General features: G+C 37.4%; 1 protein-coding gene across 2 annotated transcripts in view; it reads left to right on the top strand.

The window, feature by feature from the left end:
- The window catches only part of Uba1 (ubiquitin-like activating enzyme 1), a 122,051-nt gene that overhangs the window by 102,517 nt on the left and 2,758 nt on the right, over positions 1-16,776 (top strand). For both annotated transcript variants that reach the window (XM_089242485.1, XM_089242486.1), the window contains exons 20-24: positions 836-1,107; positions 12,159-12,263; positions 13,055-13,138; positions 15,330-15,430; positions 16,383-16,565. In XM_089242485.1, coding sequence (XP_089098611.1) covers positions 836-1,107; positions 12,159-12,263; positions 13,055-13,138; positions 15,330-15,430; positions 16,383-16,530 — 710 coding nt within the window. In that variant the 3' untranslated portion in view covers positions 16,531-16,565. The remainder of the gene's footprint in view (positions 1-835; positions 1,108-12,158; positions 12,264-13,054; positions 13,139-15,329; positions 15,431-16,382; positions 16,566-16,776) is intronic.

Raw genomic sequence — 16,776 nt, 5'->3', positions numbered from 1 at the left:
TTTCAAAAATCTAGAATTCAATAAAAAAAATTTTAAAATTATTGATGTGTGGCGATTTCCACTGCCAAACTTCCAAACTGCCAAATTTCCACATTTCTACAGTAAAATCGGCAATTTTAACACTGATTTCTATGAGGATTATCCTTTTCCTGACCCTCAAAGCAATGCTGATGATGATTATGACGTCTATTAAAAAAGCCTCATTACTGGAAGTATTGAAAATGTGGCCAACCATTATAAAGGCATAAACTAATATACATATGCTAACAGGATTAGAGAAGTGACAAACCATTGTAAAGGCATAAAACACGTCTGTAACGTATTGCTAGGGAACCAAGGTAACCAAAGTAAACGTTCGGAAAGTGACTGTTGAGGCCCAAAAACCATTGTTGCCCAACCGTTTTTTGCCCATTTGGGGCATTTGCCCTGCTCTGACGAAATTTTAAAGTAGCCTATCGTTCAAGTCGGGTCCCATTTGGTATATATGCAAAATTTGGCGACGATCCATCTAAAATTGTAGACACACACACACACACACACACACACACAGAAAATCAATTTTATATATATAGATTTTGGGAAATAACTAATGCTAATAAATAACATGTAATAAATAGTAAATTTATCACTATATTAATAAATAGCTATTCAGTTTTCACTTTGTTTTGCCATCACAAGATAGAACAGTACCTGTTCTTCCCATTATAATTGATTGACTGAATTGGTATGTCTTAAATTTTAACCAATTATTTTATATGTTAGATTGTGCATAATATAAAGATATATTATGTATAAAGATTATAGATAATATAGATATAAAAATTCATCTTTACAGCTGATATAGACAGGTTATCTCAACTTCAGCAAGAACTGCCTTCAAGAGATGAGCTTCACAGTGTGGAAATTAACCCAATAGACTTTGAAAAGGACGATGATAGTAATTTTCATATGGACTTTATTGTGGCAGCATCCAATTTGCGTGCCGAGAACTATGATATTACTCCAGCTGATCATCACAAAAGTAAACTAATTGCTGGAAAAATTATTCCAGCTATTGCTACAACTACTACTCTGGTGTCTGGTCTGGTTATGTTAGAGCTTTATAAGGTATGTTTTCAGCATAAGAAATTTTCTTGTCAATTTAAACTTTCAAATACAACGCCACAACAGACAAAATACCCAACGACGTGGATTCGCTTTCACCGCGGCTGCTCAGGTATCATCGATACAATGACAATACAGTAAAACCCCTCTTAAGGGACACTCTCTTTTACGGCCAAATAATAATTTTCTCTTGTAAAATAAATGTGCATTTAAAACCCCTGGTTGACGGTCATCTCTGTTACAGACGAATTTTTTTTTGTCCCGCCGGTGTCTGCAAAAGAGAGGTTTTACTGTATTATACAAGGTGCATATAGCTAACACTTTGCACCCTGTATATATTCATGCACGTTATATATATGATGTCCGGGAAATGATTTTGCAACTTTCAAGGGAAATAATCTATCGGTTAGCAATGGAAATGCTCTGTTTCGTGCGTAAATTTTAATAGGTAGACGCTGCAACGTTGGTAGACTGCAGTAGTAATATTGTTATGATGTGACAAAAACTGTGCTTTGGCTATATTCCTTGATTGGAGTATAAAACGTTTTACCTATTCTTTTGCAGTCCAATAGACGGCATAGCTATCGCATCACATTTACTAGTACTACCTACCCGCACACCAACTCCTGTCATCACTGAGGCTATAAGGAAAGTGGAATGAGGACTTTGCGAGCCATCCTTAAGCGACCGCATCACACCCTTTTCGAGCGAAGTAGGCAAAACATTCCCTGAACGTGTTAATGCAATGGGGCATTACAAAATATAATACAAATACAACAACAACAACAGGCAAAATGCCCAACGAGGTGGCTGATAAAAAGATGCTCATAAAAATATGGATGTCATATTTAAAAAAAAATACAGCAACCCAATTAAAAATGCAATTAACACAAATTATAAACAATATATACACATGATAAAATATTATACAATGCCCGTAAAGAATACTTATGGTTGTCTTATTCTAAGAATGGATAGCTTCTCGATTTACCCCAACATATTTATCGTATTTCTTTTAAACGTGTTAATTGTGTTACAATTTACTACCTCCGGGGGTAAGCTATTCCATTTATTAACAACCCTATTAGAGAACAATTCCCTGCGACACCATAGCCTTGCATTGTCCCTCACCAATCGATACTGGTGTCCCCTTGTAAAAGCAGTCGATTGGCGGTGTACTAAAGGTTCATGGTCCATCCCATTGAAAATTTTGAACACTTCAATCATATCTCCTCGACACCTGCGTTCATCTAATGTAAACATATTCAAAATATGAAGTCTCTCTTCATAATTCAAGCCCTGTGTGCCAATAAGGACATGCGTAGCTCTTCTCTGCACCCCTTCAACCAAGTCTATGTCCCTCTGTAGGTATGGTCTCCAAAACCTTACAGCATACTCCAGTCCAGGACGAACTAAGCCTCGAAAAAGCGGAAGAATGACTTTAGGAGAACGCGAAGAGACCTTTTTGAAAATGAGACCAAGCATTCTATTCGTTTTTTTGACCACCGCTGAACAATGTTCAGAAAACTTAAGTCGCTCGTCAATGAGAATTCCCAAATCGGTGACCCTAGTTGAATCACGGATAGTGACACCATTCAACTCGTAAGAGAACCGTGGGTTGTTCAAACCACTTATCTACGCTAAAAGTCATGCTCCATTCATTTGCCCATGCTGCAATCGTGTTTAAGTTGGTCTGGAGCAACTCCCTATTGTTTTGATTCCCGATTACCCCCATTAGCTTCACATTATCTGCGAATTTTCTCGTACTCCCATCGATACCCTGATCGAGTTTGTCGATAAAAAGTGAAAAAAGTATGGGGCCAAGGACACTTCCCTGAGGAACTCCACTTGTTACGTCTGTCCAACCGGAGAATTCCCCGTTCACCATAACTCGTTGCGACCTATCTCTTAACCACGATTCTATCCAATTCAGCAAGTTGCCGCCAATTCCAATCACGTGTAAACGCTTCAATATTTTGCCATGTTGGACCCGATCGAATGCCTTCTGGAAATGAAGGTAAACAACATCTACATTTTTGCTCTTACCCAAAGCCTTAGTTACATGATCATAGAAGCAAAGAAGGTTAATTACACATGACTTCCCCTTCCTGAACCCATGCTGATTATCCGACAATACATTATTCTCGTCTATCCACTTCACAAACTGCCTTTTGATGATAATTTCCAAAATTTTCGAGAGGGAACTCGTCAAACTCACTGGACGATAATTTGACACCACTTCTCTACTACCCTTCTTAAATATCGGAACAACATTAGCAAGTTTCCAATCTCTTCGGACGATACCCTCAGCAACACTACTCCTGTATATCTGTGCGACTGCCCCAACAATTCATTAGGACATTCCCTGAGGACCCTGGGATAGATATCATCTGGTCCTGGTGCTTTGCTTGCACATACATTTCTTAGAAGATTAAGGACCTCCACGTCTTCTACTTGAATATCGTTGAGGGTTTTATTACCCCATGCAACACCCGCATATCGAATATCATTATCTCCATTAAAAGCGACGCGAAAAAGTCATTGAAAGCACTACACATGCCTACATTGCTCTCTACCCTAGAGCCTCTTATCGAGAGAGGGGGCCAACAGTCCCCTTACATCCATTATTGACGTATCGAAAAAATGATTTTGGGTCAGAGCCAATGTTATCGGCCAACCTAGATTCAACTTCCTTTTTACTATTTCTTATCGCTTTCTTCAACAGTCTTCTTTTATCAGTAAACAATGATAGGTCACCTCGCCAACTTATATACTCTCTGAATGCTCTTTTCTTTTCAAGATAAAGGTTCCGCACGCTATCCGTGAACCATAGAGGGTGCCATGTACAAACACGCTTTTTTCGAACAAAGGGTATGACGTCGTGCAAAACAGAGGACAGCTTCGTACTAAATTCTTCCCATTGACTTACCGCCCCCTACTGATTCCAACCGGTCTTTGAAAACTTCCGCTAACCTTCTTCGCAAAACATCAAAGTTAGTTCTCCGAAAACAAGGAACCAGTCTTTTGTTATCAAACTTACCCAAGGAAAAGTTACAGTGAAATCTGACGATACGATGATCACTGGAAGAAAACTCTTCCCCCACCGAAACATGTTCAACTAGATCCTCAGAACTAGTAAGAACTAAATCCAAAATAGCTGTACCCCTATTGGCTTCTGATACATGCTGATACAAAAAAATTTCGAGCACCAACTTAAGAAAGTCTCTTTCATACTGATTTCCAGATGAAAGGTCCTCCCACTCAATACCTGGGTAATTGAAATCCCCTAGTATGAGAACCCTCTTTCGCTTACACATGTAGGAAATTTCATCGTGCAATTTGGGGATGTAGTTTTGATCCCTATTCGGTGGATTGTAACAAACCCCAACAATAAGTTTATGACGTCTTTTGTTCTCAAGCTCAACCCATACAGTTTCAATATCACTTCTCTTCACGTTACACTCTCTAGCCGTCAAACAGGATTTCACGCATATCAACACTCCACCCCCTTTCCTATCAGATCTATTTCTCAAAAAAGTATCATATCCGGAGATATGTAAGAAAGATTCATCCCCATCGTTTGCCCAAGATTCTGTGATGGCTATAAGATCCAAGTCCTCCACAACTATCATAGTTTCTAAAAAATCTTTCTTATTACCCAAGCTCCTGGCATTTATTAACACACATTTTAATTTGCCTGGTGATTTAGTGTCAATCAAGAAGCCATCCAAGTCATAGGTGGGTAATTCCCCGTCAGTACTGTTGTGATTATTATTAACTAACCCGTGTTCCCGACTACGTGGTCTTGGAGTAAAAAACCTGACCTAAGACTATCGTAAACCTCCCAGACCCCCCTCTTATTTAGATGGATCCCATCCAAACGAAGCCACCTATCGGTAAATGCGGGAAGCTCCAAGAACGTGACCCCAAGAGAGGAGCGAATGTCCTTCAGGCCTATATTGAATTGGTGGATCCTACTCCTATATCCCCTACTATCCCTTGGCAGCACTGGAATCACTGCCACATCTGAACCCCCCTCCCTAGCGGATAATAGTAAATGCTGGTACTCTGACAGAGACTCACTAATATTCGCTCCTACCTGATTTGTTCCCACCCACAGAATCGCCCGCAAGGGCAACTTTTGGCGATGAAAAATGTCTCGAACGTTGCCAATCTTCCCCCCAGGAAGTTAACAGCGCTCGAAACCCAGAAAATCCCTACACACTCGGTTCCCAAGTTCCCTAACCATACGATCGCCGATGATTAAACCCCTATCACTATCCCCCCTCTACCTCATCCACGACCACCCATTCGCCCTCTAAACTGTCGTTGTTCGTGGAAATTGCTTCTTCATCAACGGGTGGCTCGACGACCAGAGGCTCCGTTATAAGCGGGCCCTCTAGCACCCTAACCTTTTCCTGTAAAGCTTCGACCTCGAGTTCCAGCCTTTTCCTATCCAAGCACCTTTTACAATTGAAACTATCAGCTACTAGACCACGGAAACCTCCCGTCGCAAGCTCTACACAACACTAGTCGAGGTCGAGGCATACTAACACTATTGCTAAAGCTAGATAATAATAATACTAAAAAATAGGAAAATGAGAAACGTTAACTGGAAATTAAAATAATGTAAAATACATTACTATGCAAAATATACGTAAGAGATTATACGAAAAAATTACGTAAAATAGAATGCTCAGCACTAAATCACGAAGAATAAAATAAATATGTATATAAAGAACACAACACCCTCTAAAAAAAGTATTAAGCTACGAAGTACAATTTATACTTATTAGAATTAGCTAACTATCTCAAATCACTAGCACTACAACAATAGGCCCAAATGGAAGGAAAAACTAAGTTATTGAGAGTATACACTGTTTGCTAACACTAACGTCCAAAAACCTACAAATTTATATTAAAGAAGCGAGAAAACACAAACTTGGCGAAAAAACAATGAAAATGAAATGCGAACGAGAAAAATAAATTTAAGTCGATCAAAAATACACAACGAAAATTTAAAAAAAAATGAGAGCAATATAATAAAAAAAAAACACTTATCTCGCAATCCAACGTCCAACTTTCCTAGTGAAGTGCTGTGGAGATTGAGCTAGTTTTACACTTGAATTTTTCCCCTTCCCAATAGTCATTAAAATGTAAAAAATATGACAAATATTTGTACATTTCCTAGGTTCATCCACATCACTCTTTGAAAGAAAAAAAAGGTTAGATGTGTTCTGGGAAGAATGATGAAAATCCCTTAGTTGAACGAGTTAACCCTTACTGCACCACAGAAATTACCCCCTCAAAATGCTGTATGTTTATTTAATAAATTCCTCTTTTGATTTTCAGCAGATGCTAACTATGGGGTATAGGTAAAATTGTTCCCCCATAGAGAAATCAACATTAAAAACATTTGGGCTTGTCAATGCTAAAATAATAGCTTTTAGGGAGGCAAAATTTCTCGCCAATGCCGCTCAAAGGGTTAGCAGATCATGGGCTTTACTTTTTATTTTCATTTTAATACATATAAGTTGCTGGAAAAAAACATCAAATATAAAATATAAGTAAAATAAATCTAATATATATATTTGATGTAGTCTGTTACAATTTCATTAATAATCTTATTTGTTCTAGGTCATCAGTTTTTTAATTACAAAATATTTTTTTTTTGTCCTACAACGCATCTAAGAAAAGGTCTTTTCAGATATTATGCCGAGGCAACCTATAGAAAGAAAAGTTCTTTCCTCCTGTAATCTAATTCAGGTTCAGGGTTCGCACATCCTTACAAACTCCTTAAAAACTCCTAACTTTTCATTTCCCTCTGGAAGGGCCCTTATAACTCCTTACTTTTTGCAGCCACGCCTGAAAAAGTTTTTTTTTTTTTTTTCTTTCTGAAGGGATGATCTTTCTTAGAATAGGCATTCCCCATGGTGATGAATAGCATTGCCTAGAAAAATAAGAGGAAGCTTCCCCCGAATATAAAGAGGAAGAAAAGAGAGAAAAAAACGCTCTCTCCCTTTGTAATAGGAAATGTGTAAGCAGGGGATGGGATTGGAACATCCAATGGTTGTGCATACCTGCCAACCGTTACGATTTTGTCGTATTTAGTAAATTAATACGATTATACGCTTTTCCTTCTAAAAATATGATTTTTTACCGAATCGCTAGTTCTGACGTGTTTTCCTGCCTATGTCGCAAAATGGTCAGCTTTGAAAATCGATGGTCCGTAGAACGACATCACTCCGCTGAACCAGTAGCCGAAAATTCCCCCATGTCCAGTGGTGAGAAAGTTTTAAGTTTTTACTTATGCGGCGAAACGATGTCTCGAACCTCCTATATTACGCAGTATACTGAGTGCAGACCTCGCGCTTTCCTATTTTTCCTACTATTTTCCTACTTTCGCCTCAATCTTCTTTTTTTTTTACTGCAATTCTCTCCTACTATTCCTATTTTATCCCTCCTTCCCATTTGCTTACAGCCAATATCTCACTACGAAAATTCCGAGAAACCGCAAAATGTCACTGCTTTCCGCAGTTTTTTTGACGTGTTTTATTCACATTACAACTCGCTACTGAAGAAGAAGAAAGGGGGAAAAAATTCAGTTCCACTGGAGTAAAGGACTGCGACAAGCGTATCTTTTCGCCGCCGCGCCTTAAAGTGCTAAAAACTGAAGTCCAGTGGGGAAAGCGAATCTGTTTTGCAGATTGGTTGCCGTAAATAAAAAGGCGAAAAAAAAGAGGAACAGGCTCTATCCACACACAAGAGATCCTCTGAGAGACAATGGGTTTATCTCTCCTGGGATCCCGTAACGAGCGTTCATCCCTGAAGCCAGGTTTTCCTAGGAGTAGGCTTTTTGCGCCGCATGAACCTAACTGGATCATTTCGTGTCGGCAGAAATGAGTTACATAATGACGTTACGCATTTGCGTTTTCCAATCGTGGCGCATCGGCTCAGGACGGCTATATAGTATATGACCCTGGGCGTCATATACTCCGGCTGCATGCTCCGGTTTAAAGGGAAGAGACACAACATGAAAATGAAGGGAAGATCGCTGAAACGCGCGGCACACGACGCTTAACTCCTCCAGAAGCAGTCCGCCAATCACGCCCGACGTAAAGCGCTGTCATGAGCCGTATTGCGCTCTGTAGGAAAACAGTCATACTGCTTTTCATATTGATGAATAGACGGCGTGTCGTGCTGGGTGATTCACGTTGCGCGCGGCATAGAAAACCTTCTAGTAAAACCCTGCTTTTAAAAGTGACAGCCGAGCCACGTCTGGTTTTACATGGGGGGGGGTGGGGGGGAAGGATGAATATTATAGCTGAACCCACTTTTTTTAACCTTCAGAAAATAACTTTTTGGGTATTTTAATGTTAGGGGTCATTCAAGTATTTTGTCAGCATGGATGGGGAATTTTTCGATTTGCTGACTTGATGACGTGGAGGGGGGGGTTGGATGATTCTTACGTCATCAACCACCCTTTATAAAAAATATGAAATATTCTTAATGGCATCTTACTGGGTGCGCGAAAAACGAGTAAAACTTTTCACTAGTTTGTGGGCACCTGAACTAACATTCTCCCTATTGAGTCCCCTACAGAGCTACTCTAGTGATCTTCAAATACTTAGCGGATCCAAATGCTCTGGAGCTGTGCCGCGCGTCATATAAGTGATCCGTGATTATGCCGCAGATCACTTAAGTAATCTGGTAATGCGCCGCGGGTAGCTTGAGTGATGTAGAACCGCACTGGTGGCAGGACCAATGCTCTAAAACTTTGTCACATGTCACTCAAGGGATCGCTTAATGTGCCACAGATCGCTTAAATGGTCTGGTGTTGTGCCACGAGTCACTTAAGCGATCTGTAAATGTGTCACTTGGTTCATTGTTACAAAAATAGATTTAGGGACAGGCCACATTTGGTCCGCACAGGCCGAATGTTTACCGCGGGTCACCAAGGGCTTAGAGAGGTAGGGTCGCAATGAATTTCTTGAGCAATTTTGGGTTCTTAGCCTTCAAATAGCATTGAAATTATCAAAAATTGATTATAATAACATATAAAGATATTTTGTTTCGAAATTGTAAAAAATATTTTTACAATTCTTTTAAAAAATATTTTGTAGATTAAAAAAATAAATTTTTGATCATTTGGGGGGAAGCCCCCAATTCAGATTCCACCAATAAGCGTTAGGAGGAATGAGGCAGAGCGCTGACAGGGGGAGGGTGAGAGTTTTGCTGACTTTTTCTGACAAGAGGGGTGAGTCAAAAATTGCTGAAAATTTGCTGATGTAATACTTGAACAGCCCCTTATTTTAAAGCATACATTTGCTCAACACATGACCTAAATGTGGCCTGCCTCAAGTGGCTCGTGGCAAATTCTTCCTTCAATTGAGCAGCCCGCGGCACATTCCCAGATTGTTTGAGAGTGATTTCCGGTGGGGGGGGGGGGGCTTTCTTTCTTTCAAACCAAGCACAACTCAGGTCTATTACCATCTATGGGCAATTTACTATCTAGGAAGTTGTGCGGTAAGTGTGTGCGTGTGCCTAGAGTTGCTGCAAATATAAATAATTTTGTAAGAAAACTCTTTGTCGGCTATGGTTTTTATTTTGAATAATTGGAGGGGGAATGAATATCACTTTTAGAATTTTTATAATTTATGTGATGCTGTTATGAGTTATATTTTTGACTAATACTTGAAGGTTTTAGAACACTTTGGCGACGACAGAAAGCATGTATGTGGATTGATTATTTTATGAATTCTTATGATGCTGGGTAACAAATCAAAACTTCTACATCTATATTTTTGAGAAGAGGGAAAGTTTGTTTGCAAATCAAAAATAAATTTGCATATGTGCCCCACCCCTTTTTTTGCTGTAAAACTTGTAAGTTATGAAGTTTGCCATGGCTCCTTAAAAACTGCTTGAAACTCCTTAAAAACTCCTTACTTTTCATTTTGAAAATTTTGTATGAACCCTGAGGTTTTCTTGTAAAGAGCACACCCCTGCCCAATTAACAAGACCTGGGCTCCGTAGGAGACTTTTCCCATAGGAAACTTTTTCCCCTGAGGTTGCCTTGGCATAGTATCCAGAAAAAAAAATTCCTTGAAGTTTTTTTAATTTTGAATGCCAAATTTGAACTAAAAACTAGCAATGCCTTTGCAATCAAATACAGCCAGCTTCGACAGAATTATATTTTTACAGTCTGTGCTGTAGATAAGTAAAGTTAATACTTTGTCAGATGCTGTATGATGATTTAATTCTGTTGTGAAATGGAATGTGTGTGTACGAAAACCACAAAAAAATATCAAAATGCTTTGTATAGTCGGTCCCCCGTATTCATGGTTTTTTTCCTTTATTGTGGATTTTTTTTTTTTACAACACTCAGCCAATCGTCGTTCACGTGTTTTGTGTATAAAATTTGAGTTGTGCTTGTTACGATGACTCATTCTTCTAGTGCTACTGATAATGCTTTGGAAAGAGTGAAAACTTGACAAGAAAAATTATATATTTGGACTATGCTTGGCAAAGTCAATACCTACAGTGGTCCGCCATTACAGAATCAATGAATCTGCGGTGAGATATATGAAGAAAAAGAAATCTGAAATTCGTTCAGCTGTAACTGCACCAGTGGCAATCAAAACTTTGCAGTGCCTATGTGATCCATGTGTTTCACGTAGAAAAAATGCTATTTTTTGTAGGTACAAGATTGACATAAAAAGGTATTCCAATTGATTGTGATATTATAACAGAAAAGGTGAAAAATGTTAATCTTCAAAAAGGAAAATTCTGTTGAAACGTCTATTTCATCAGAATTTTATGCAAGTAAAGGTTGGTTTCATAGGTTTAAGAAATGATTCAGATTATGCAATGTAAAAATCACTGGCGAACAAGCCTCTGCCGACCAGGAGTCAGCTAGAAAATTTCCAAAGATTTTGTCGAAAATTATTGATAAGAAGGGTTATACACCTCAGCAAGTGTTTAACGTTGACAAAACTACACTATTTTGGAAGAAAATGCTGCAAGAAGTTGAGCAAAATTTAAAAAAAAAAGTGAGCTCCTGGGTTTAAGGCAAGCCGAGATAGACTTACTATGTTGTTTTGCGCAAATGCGTATGGATACACGATGAAGCCCACCATAATTTTCAAAGCTAGGAATCTGTGAGCGTTGAAGGGAACGATAAGCCAAAGCCCCCAGTATTTTGGATGGACAATAAAAAGGCTTGGACGATTAAAACACTTTTCCTGGATTGGTTTAAAGAGTTTTTCGTTCCGAAAGTCAGGTGGTACAGAGTGAATGCATGCTATTCCAAAGTTCTTTTGATACTGGGCTAACCAAGGAGTTACTGCAGCTGACTGGTCCTAAAATTGAAGCAGCACGAGATGAAGATCTAGATAAAGACGTATAAGACAAGTTTACCTCAAGTAACATAGCAGAAGGGAATCGCAAGCTCAAATCAGCAATAGATTATTTTCATAACATAGATCCCTCTATTTTACATTCTTCACACGTAGAAAAATTAGTAGAGAAAGCCTTGTCAACATACTCCAACATATGTGATGATATGAAGAAGACACGGCAAACAGAAAAATCACAACGTTCTTTCAGAAAACATCACCAACAATCGCTGCACCCTCTTCTACCTCTGCATCACCCTGCTCTTTCTCATGATGTTCAATGAACAAGATATACAATTAAAAACCTATGGTTTCTGTTGTTCGCGGATTTCCGTATTTGCTGCCACTCCCGGAACATAACCCCTGCGAATACAGGGGGCTGACTGTATTTAATAATTTTTATAAATGAATAGTATATTGAATATAATATTTCAAAGTATAACACATTTTAATCAGCATAAAAAAATATATAACGTCTGTTATGGCAAAAACATCGTTTCAATACATTTGTTGAAAGTATTTGCGGCTTGTCCTGCCTAAATTCCAACTCTGCATGTAGTGATAATCAAAGGTTTTAAAGATCTTTCTGATAGCCTAATGATTTGCGTGAATAAAACTTTAGATTTTTGCCCCTCTTAATTTTGAATTTAATTCTTGCAGCTTGTGCAAGGCCATAGAAACCTGGAAGCTTACAAGAACGGATTCGTTAATTTAGCTCTTCCGTTTTTTGGATTTTCTGAACCGATTGCTGCCCCAAAACAAAAGGTAATTTTTTAAATCTTGGTTGAAATATATGAATATTTCATGTTCTGTGGTTATGCAAAATAGTTGAAATTGCAGCACGGGGTAGTAAAATATGAATACTGTATGAATGGTTCATACCAATAAAATGTTTTTGAACCTAAGTGTTTGTCACCTAATATTACAAAAATTATATGGAGATTTGTGCAAAGACAGTCTTTTTCATCATCCGTATCTCAATGCCATCCCAATCCTGTGGACCTATCAGGATGTGGAAATACTCATTATTTGTATTTTTTTTCCCTTTATCAAGTTCAAGGGGATCAGAATACCTAGTGCCTGTTGTTGAAAAAAGAAAAAAATGTTTTAATCTCTACGTTTCTTGAAATCTAGATTTGTTTATTTCATGAAGCCGAAGTGCAAGAAGTCACCATATTGGTTAATGTGGACAGTTTGTATTTCTCTCAAAGAAATAGGGAGATATCACGTGATCCAAAAAGCCTCATTGAAGAAAACCCCTGGCAGCGCCGGGTATTATAGCCAGTATTGTATAAATAAATAAAAAATGTGAATTGTATATGGTCATGTTACTCCTTTATTCTGTGAAGTGGAGGAGTGTTGCCAGGTAGCTAAATGGTCAGTACACAGACCTCCAGTTTGACAGTTCAGAATTCAAATAATTAAATCACGAGTACCAATTTAATTGGTGTTTGCATGTAGAAAATAATTATTTTATAACGAAATGATCAATGAAAGCAAGTTGTTTTTAATAGTTTTCTGTCTGAATGCATATTTTAATTTTTATCCTTTTCTAGTATTACGAATCAGAGTTTACATTATGGGATCGCTTTGAAGTGAAAGGTGAAATGACTCTGCGAGAATTTTTGAACTATTTCAAAGTAGGTTTCACTTCAAATTCATGTTTTTTGTGTTAATTCTAGTACTTCCTTTTTCATCACTAAGCATGCTTTCATTTTCATTCAAGACTTGTCAATGATTTGTAAATCTAATTTGAAGAAACTTTTGTGAGTAAGCAAATGAATTTTTGAAGTTGCATAATATAGTATGACCAATTTAATCATGACCCCTTTCCCCCAAGTATCGCAGATGAATTCAGGAAAGAAAATTCAACTGCTGCCCCTGTGGGTTATCGAACCACCGTCCATTCACAAGCCTGGCGAGTGCACTATGCTACAGAAGTAACATTTTTCTTTCCTTCGAGCATAGGCCTATATGCTAAATGAGACCACACAGTGCTGTGTGTCATTAACCCTTTGTGATCGGCAAATTTCTTTGATGGGAGTACCAGCTAATTGGAGTAAATTTAGCTTTTCTGAGTTATTTCTCCCCAAGTGATTAATTGTGACAAATATATTGATATTAAATGACACAGAATTTGTCACAGAACTGATTTTTTGTGTTTAATAGTACTTATAATACATAAAAACATAAATTTTTAGTTTCTGTAATTTTGTTTGGAATTCAAAAATTTCCCACAACATGCCACTAGAGGCTGGTGGCACCGACCTCTAAGACGACTTGTTAATGCTGCCATCGACCGCAAAGGATTAATAGTTTCTAATACAAATACAACGCCACAACAGACAAAATGCCCAACGAGGTGGCTGATAAAAAGATGCCCATAAAAATATGGTTGTCATATATTTCAAAAATATAGCATAAAAATGCAATTAACACAAATTATAAACAATATATACACATGATAAAATATTATACAACGCTCATGAAGAATACTTATGGTTGTCTTATTCTAAGAATGGATAGCTTCTCGATTTACCCCAACATGTTTATTGTACTTCTTTTTAAACGTGTCAATTGTGTTACAATTTACTATCTCCGGGGGGGGGGGGGGGTAAGGTATTCCATTTATTAACAACCCTATTAGAGAAAAACTCCCTGCGACACCATAGCCTTGCATTGTCCCTCACCAATCTATACTGGTGTCCCCTTGTAAAAGCAGTCGATTGGCGGTGTACTAAAAGTTCATGGTCCATCCCATTGAAAATTTTGAACACTTCAATCATATCTCCTCGACACCTGCGTTCATCTAATGTAAACATATTCAAAAAATGAAGTCTCTCTTCATAACTCAAGCCCTGTGTGCCAAAAAGGACACGCGTAGCTCTTCTCTGCACCCCTTCAACGAAGTCTATGTCCCTCTGTAAGTATGGTCTCCAAAACCTTACAGCATACTCCAGTCCAGGACGAACTAAGCCTCGAAAAAGTGGAAGAATGACTTTAGGAGAACTGCATAAGTGTTAGGTGCTACAAAATTTCTTGCCACAAAAAACTGGCTAATTCTTCTCCAATTTTGTAGTTGAAAGATTTTCAAAAAATGTCAGTAATGTACAAGATATGCTGAAAATTAGATGGGGAGGGGGGGAAGTAATGAGTAAGTATCATACAAATTTCTCAGGTGCCACATCAACTTATGACAGTTTTTATTGTGTTAAAAGTTTATATTTGATCTGTACAAAACCTATATTATATGTCATGTGCAATCCAGAATTTTTACACCAGATTTATTGGAGCACTACCAGAAAAATTTGATCATGATACCATAGTTATAGAGATGTTTGCCTTTTGATGTAATCAGTTTCATTGCACACGTGATGGTGCTTGGCATTGTAAACTATCTAAAACTGTTGGAAGAATGCAGGCAGATTTGAAAGAGACCTTTTTCTGGGATCGGGCTAAGGTGCCAGTGCTCTTAAATTTTGATTGTTTTTGGTTTTTGAATATCAAGATAGCCGCATCTTTCTAAAATTTTGGTAAGCAATTTTCCCTTAAAATTCATAGTTTATATCCCATTGAAGTCAAGTTAATTCAGCCCTTTTCCCCCCAATTTTAATATGCTTACAGTGACCTATGATATCAGTTGAGCAGTTATATACTATTTATAACCCTATGTTGACAAATATTCATTTTGCGATGTCTCTAAAATTAATTAATGGTATTAAAACGTAAGTTAAATGTTTACATCAGTTTTTGATTTTGTTTGGTATCGTAGAATAGCCAATTTTTGAGCAGATATAAAACACACAATGCTTATTCTTCCATTTCTCACAGGACAAGTATAATCTGGAAATAACCATGCTATCTCAAGGGGTTTGTATGCTGTATTCATTCTTCCTTCAAGAGGTTCGACGAAGAGAAAGAATGGATCTCCCGTAAGTATGGTGGCACACTGGCTTTGGAATTATAATTTTGTTGAAGAAATGAAGTATATAAGATAATGCATTATAATCATTTTGTCTTTATCAGATTGCATTGAAATTTTGTTTTTCTTATATTATTTTCATTGGACATTTTTAACAGACTGCTGTTTTTTTAAGTTATGGGACCCTTATACTAATTGCAATATCGACATGCTAGAATCAATTCAAAATGAATCTTCCCTTTTTATCCATGACTGTTGATCTTGCTTTGTTTCTATTTCGGAATTTGAACAACTTAGTTTTTAATCTTTTGCTACTCCTTAATCACATTAGCTATGCGTTATGATTCTTCGTGGTCATCTTAGAGTGTTGGTACTTTTGGTATTTTATTTAAACTATCCTTTTTTTTCCTTCAAACGGATTCAACTATTCCTAAAAATTAAATCTTGTATTTTTGCTGCTGCTGACTATTTAAAATAAAATTTATTTATACTAGTGTATAACAGGGCTGAACAATGCTCTCAGAAAAGAAATCGAGAGCAAGATAAATTTTTCGAGAAATCCTAGTTTTAAGAGCCAAACATTTTTCTCGAGACAGACAAAAAAGACTGCCAGGATTTGTGACCACCTCCCAGTTGCAAATTCCAAAAATTCTGCATTGTACTCAGACTAATTTAGTTATCACATAACTAAAAATTCAGGCACCAATGCCCATTTTTTTTAGTCGCCGTGGCTATCTGGTGCCTGGCATATAAAACAATTTTATGTATAAATTAAAAACATTTGATTTGTTCAATCGTGCTTCTTTGACCAAAGAGTAGGGCTAAAATTTGTTTCTACTAAATGCAAGTAACAGCATCATGAATTCGAGGTTCATATTTACCATACATGGATGTTTTAAAGCATGATTAATTATTTGCAAGTATAATTTCATTATTAACCACATTTGACTATTTAATTCCAGGATGTCTGAAGTTGTCCAACTGGTGTCAAGGAAAACGATAGAACCATACGTCAAAGCATTGGTTTTTGAACTCTGTTGCAACGATGCCGATGGTGGAGACGTTGAAGTGCCCTACGTCAGATATACTTTACCTTCTGATCAACAGTAACTGTTTTGAGCAGTTTTATAGCCCTGCAAGAAAAGGTAATATTGAAAGGAATCATTATTCATTTATACTAGCATTAGGCCCACTGAATTCATATCTAATTTTATCATTGATTTATTTTTTTAGTTATAAGTTAATTGAGAATCTTTAAAGATTGCAAAAATATGGTATAAGCAATGGAAATTAAACTCAATTAGTTTGTAGTGTGACTTTTGGGGCCAGCTCAATTTTTCTAATTAATCTAAAACT

The sequence above is a fragment of the Pholcus phalangioides genome, unplaced genomic scaffold, assembly GCF_987345545.1.
Source record: "Pholcus phalangioides strain wild (caught in Gottingen) unplaced genomic scaffold, Ppha-v1.0 ptg000015l_1, whole genome shotgun sequence".
Classification (NCBI taxonomy): domain Eukaryota; kingdom Metazoa; phylum Arthropoda; class Arachnida; order Araneae; family Pholcidae; genus Pholcus; species Pholcus phalangioides.
This window is presented reverse-complemented; position numbering and strand designations above follow the sequence as displayed.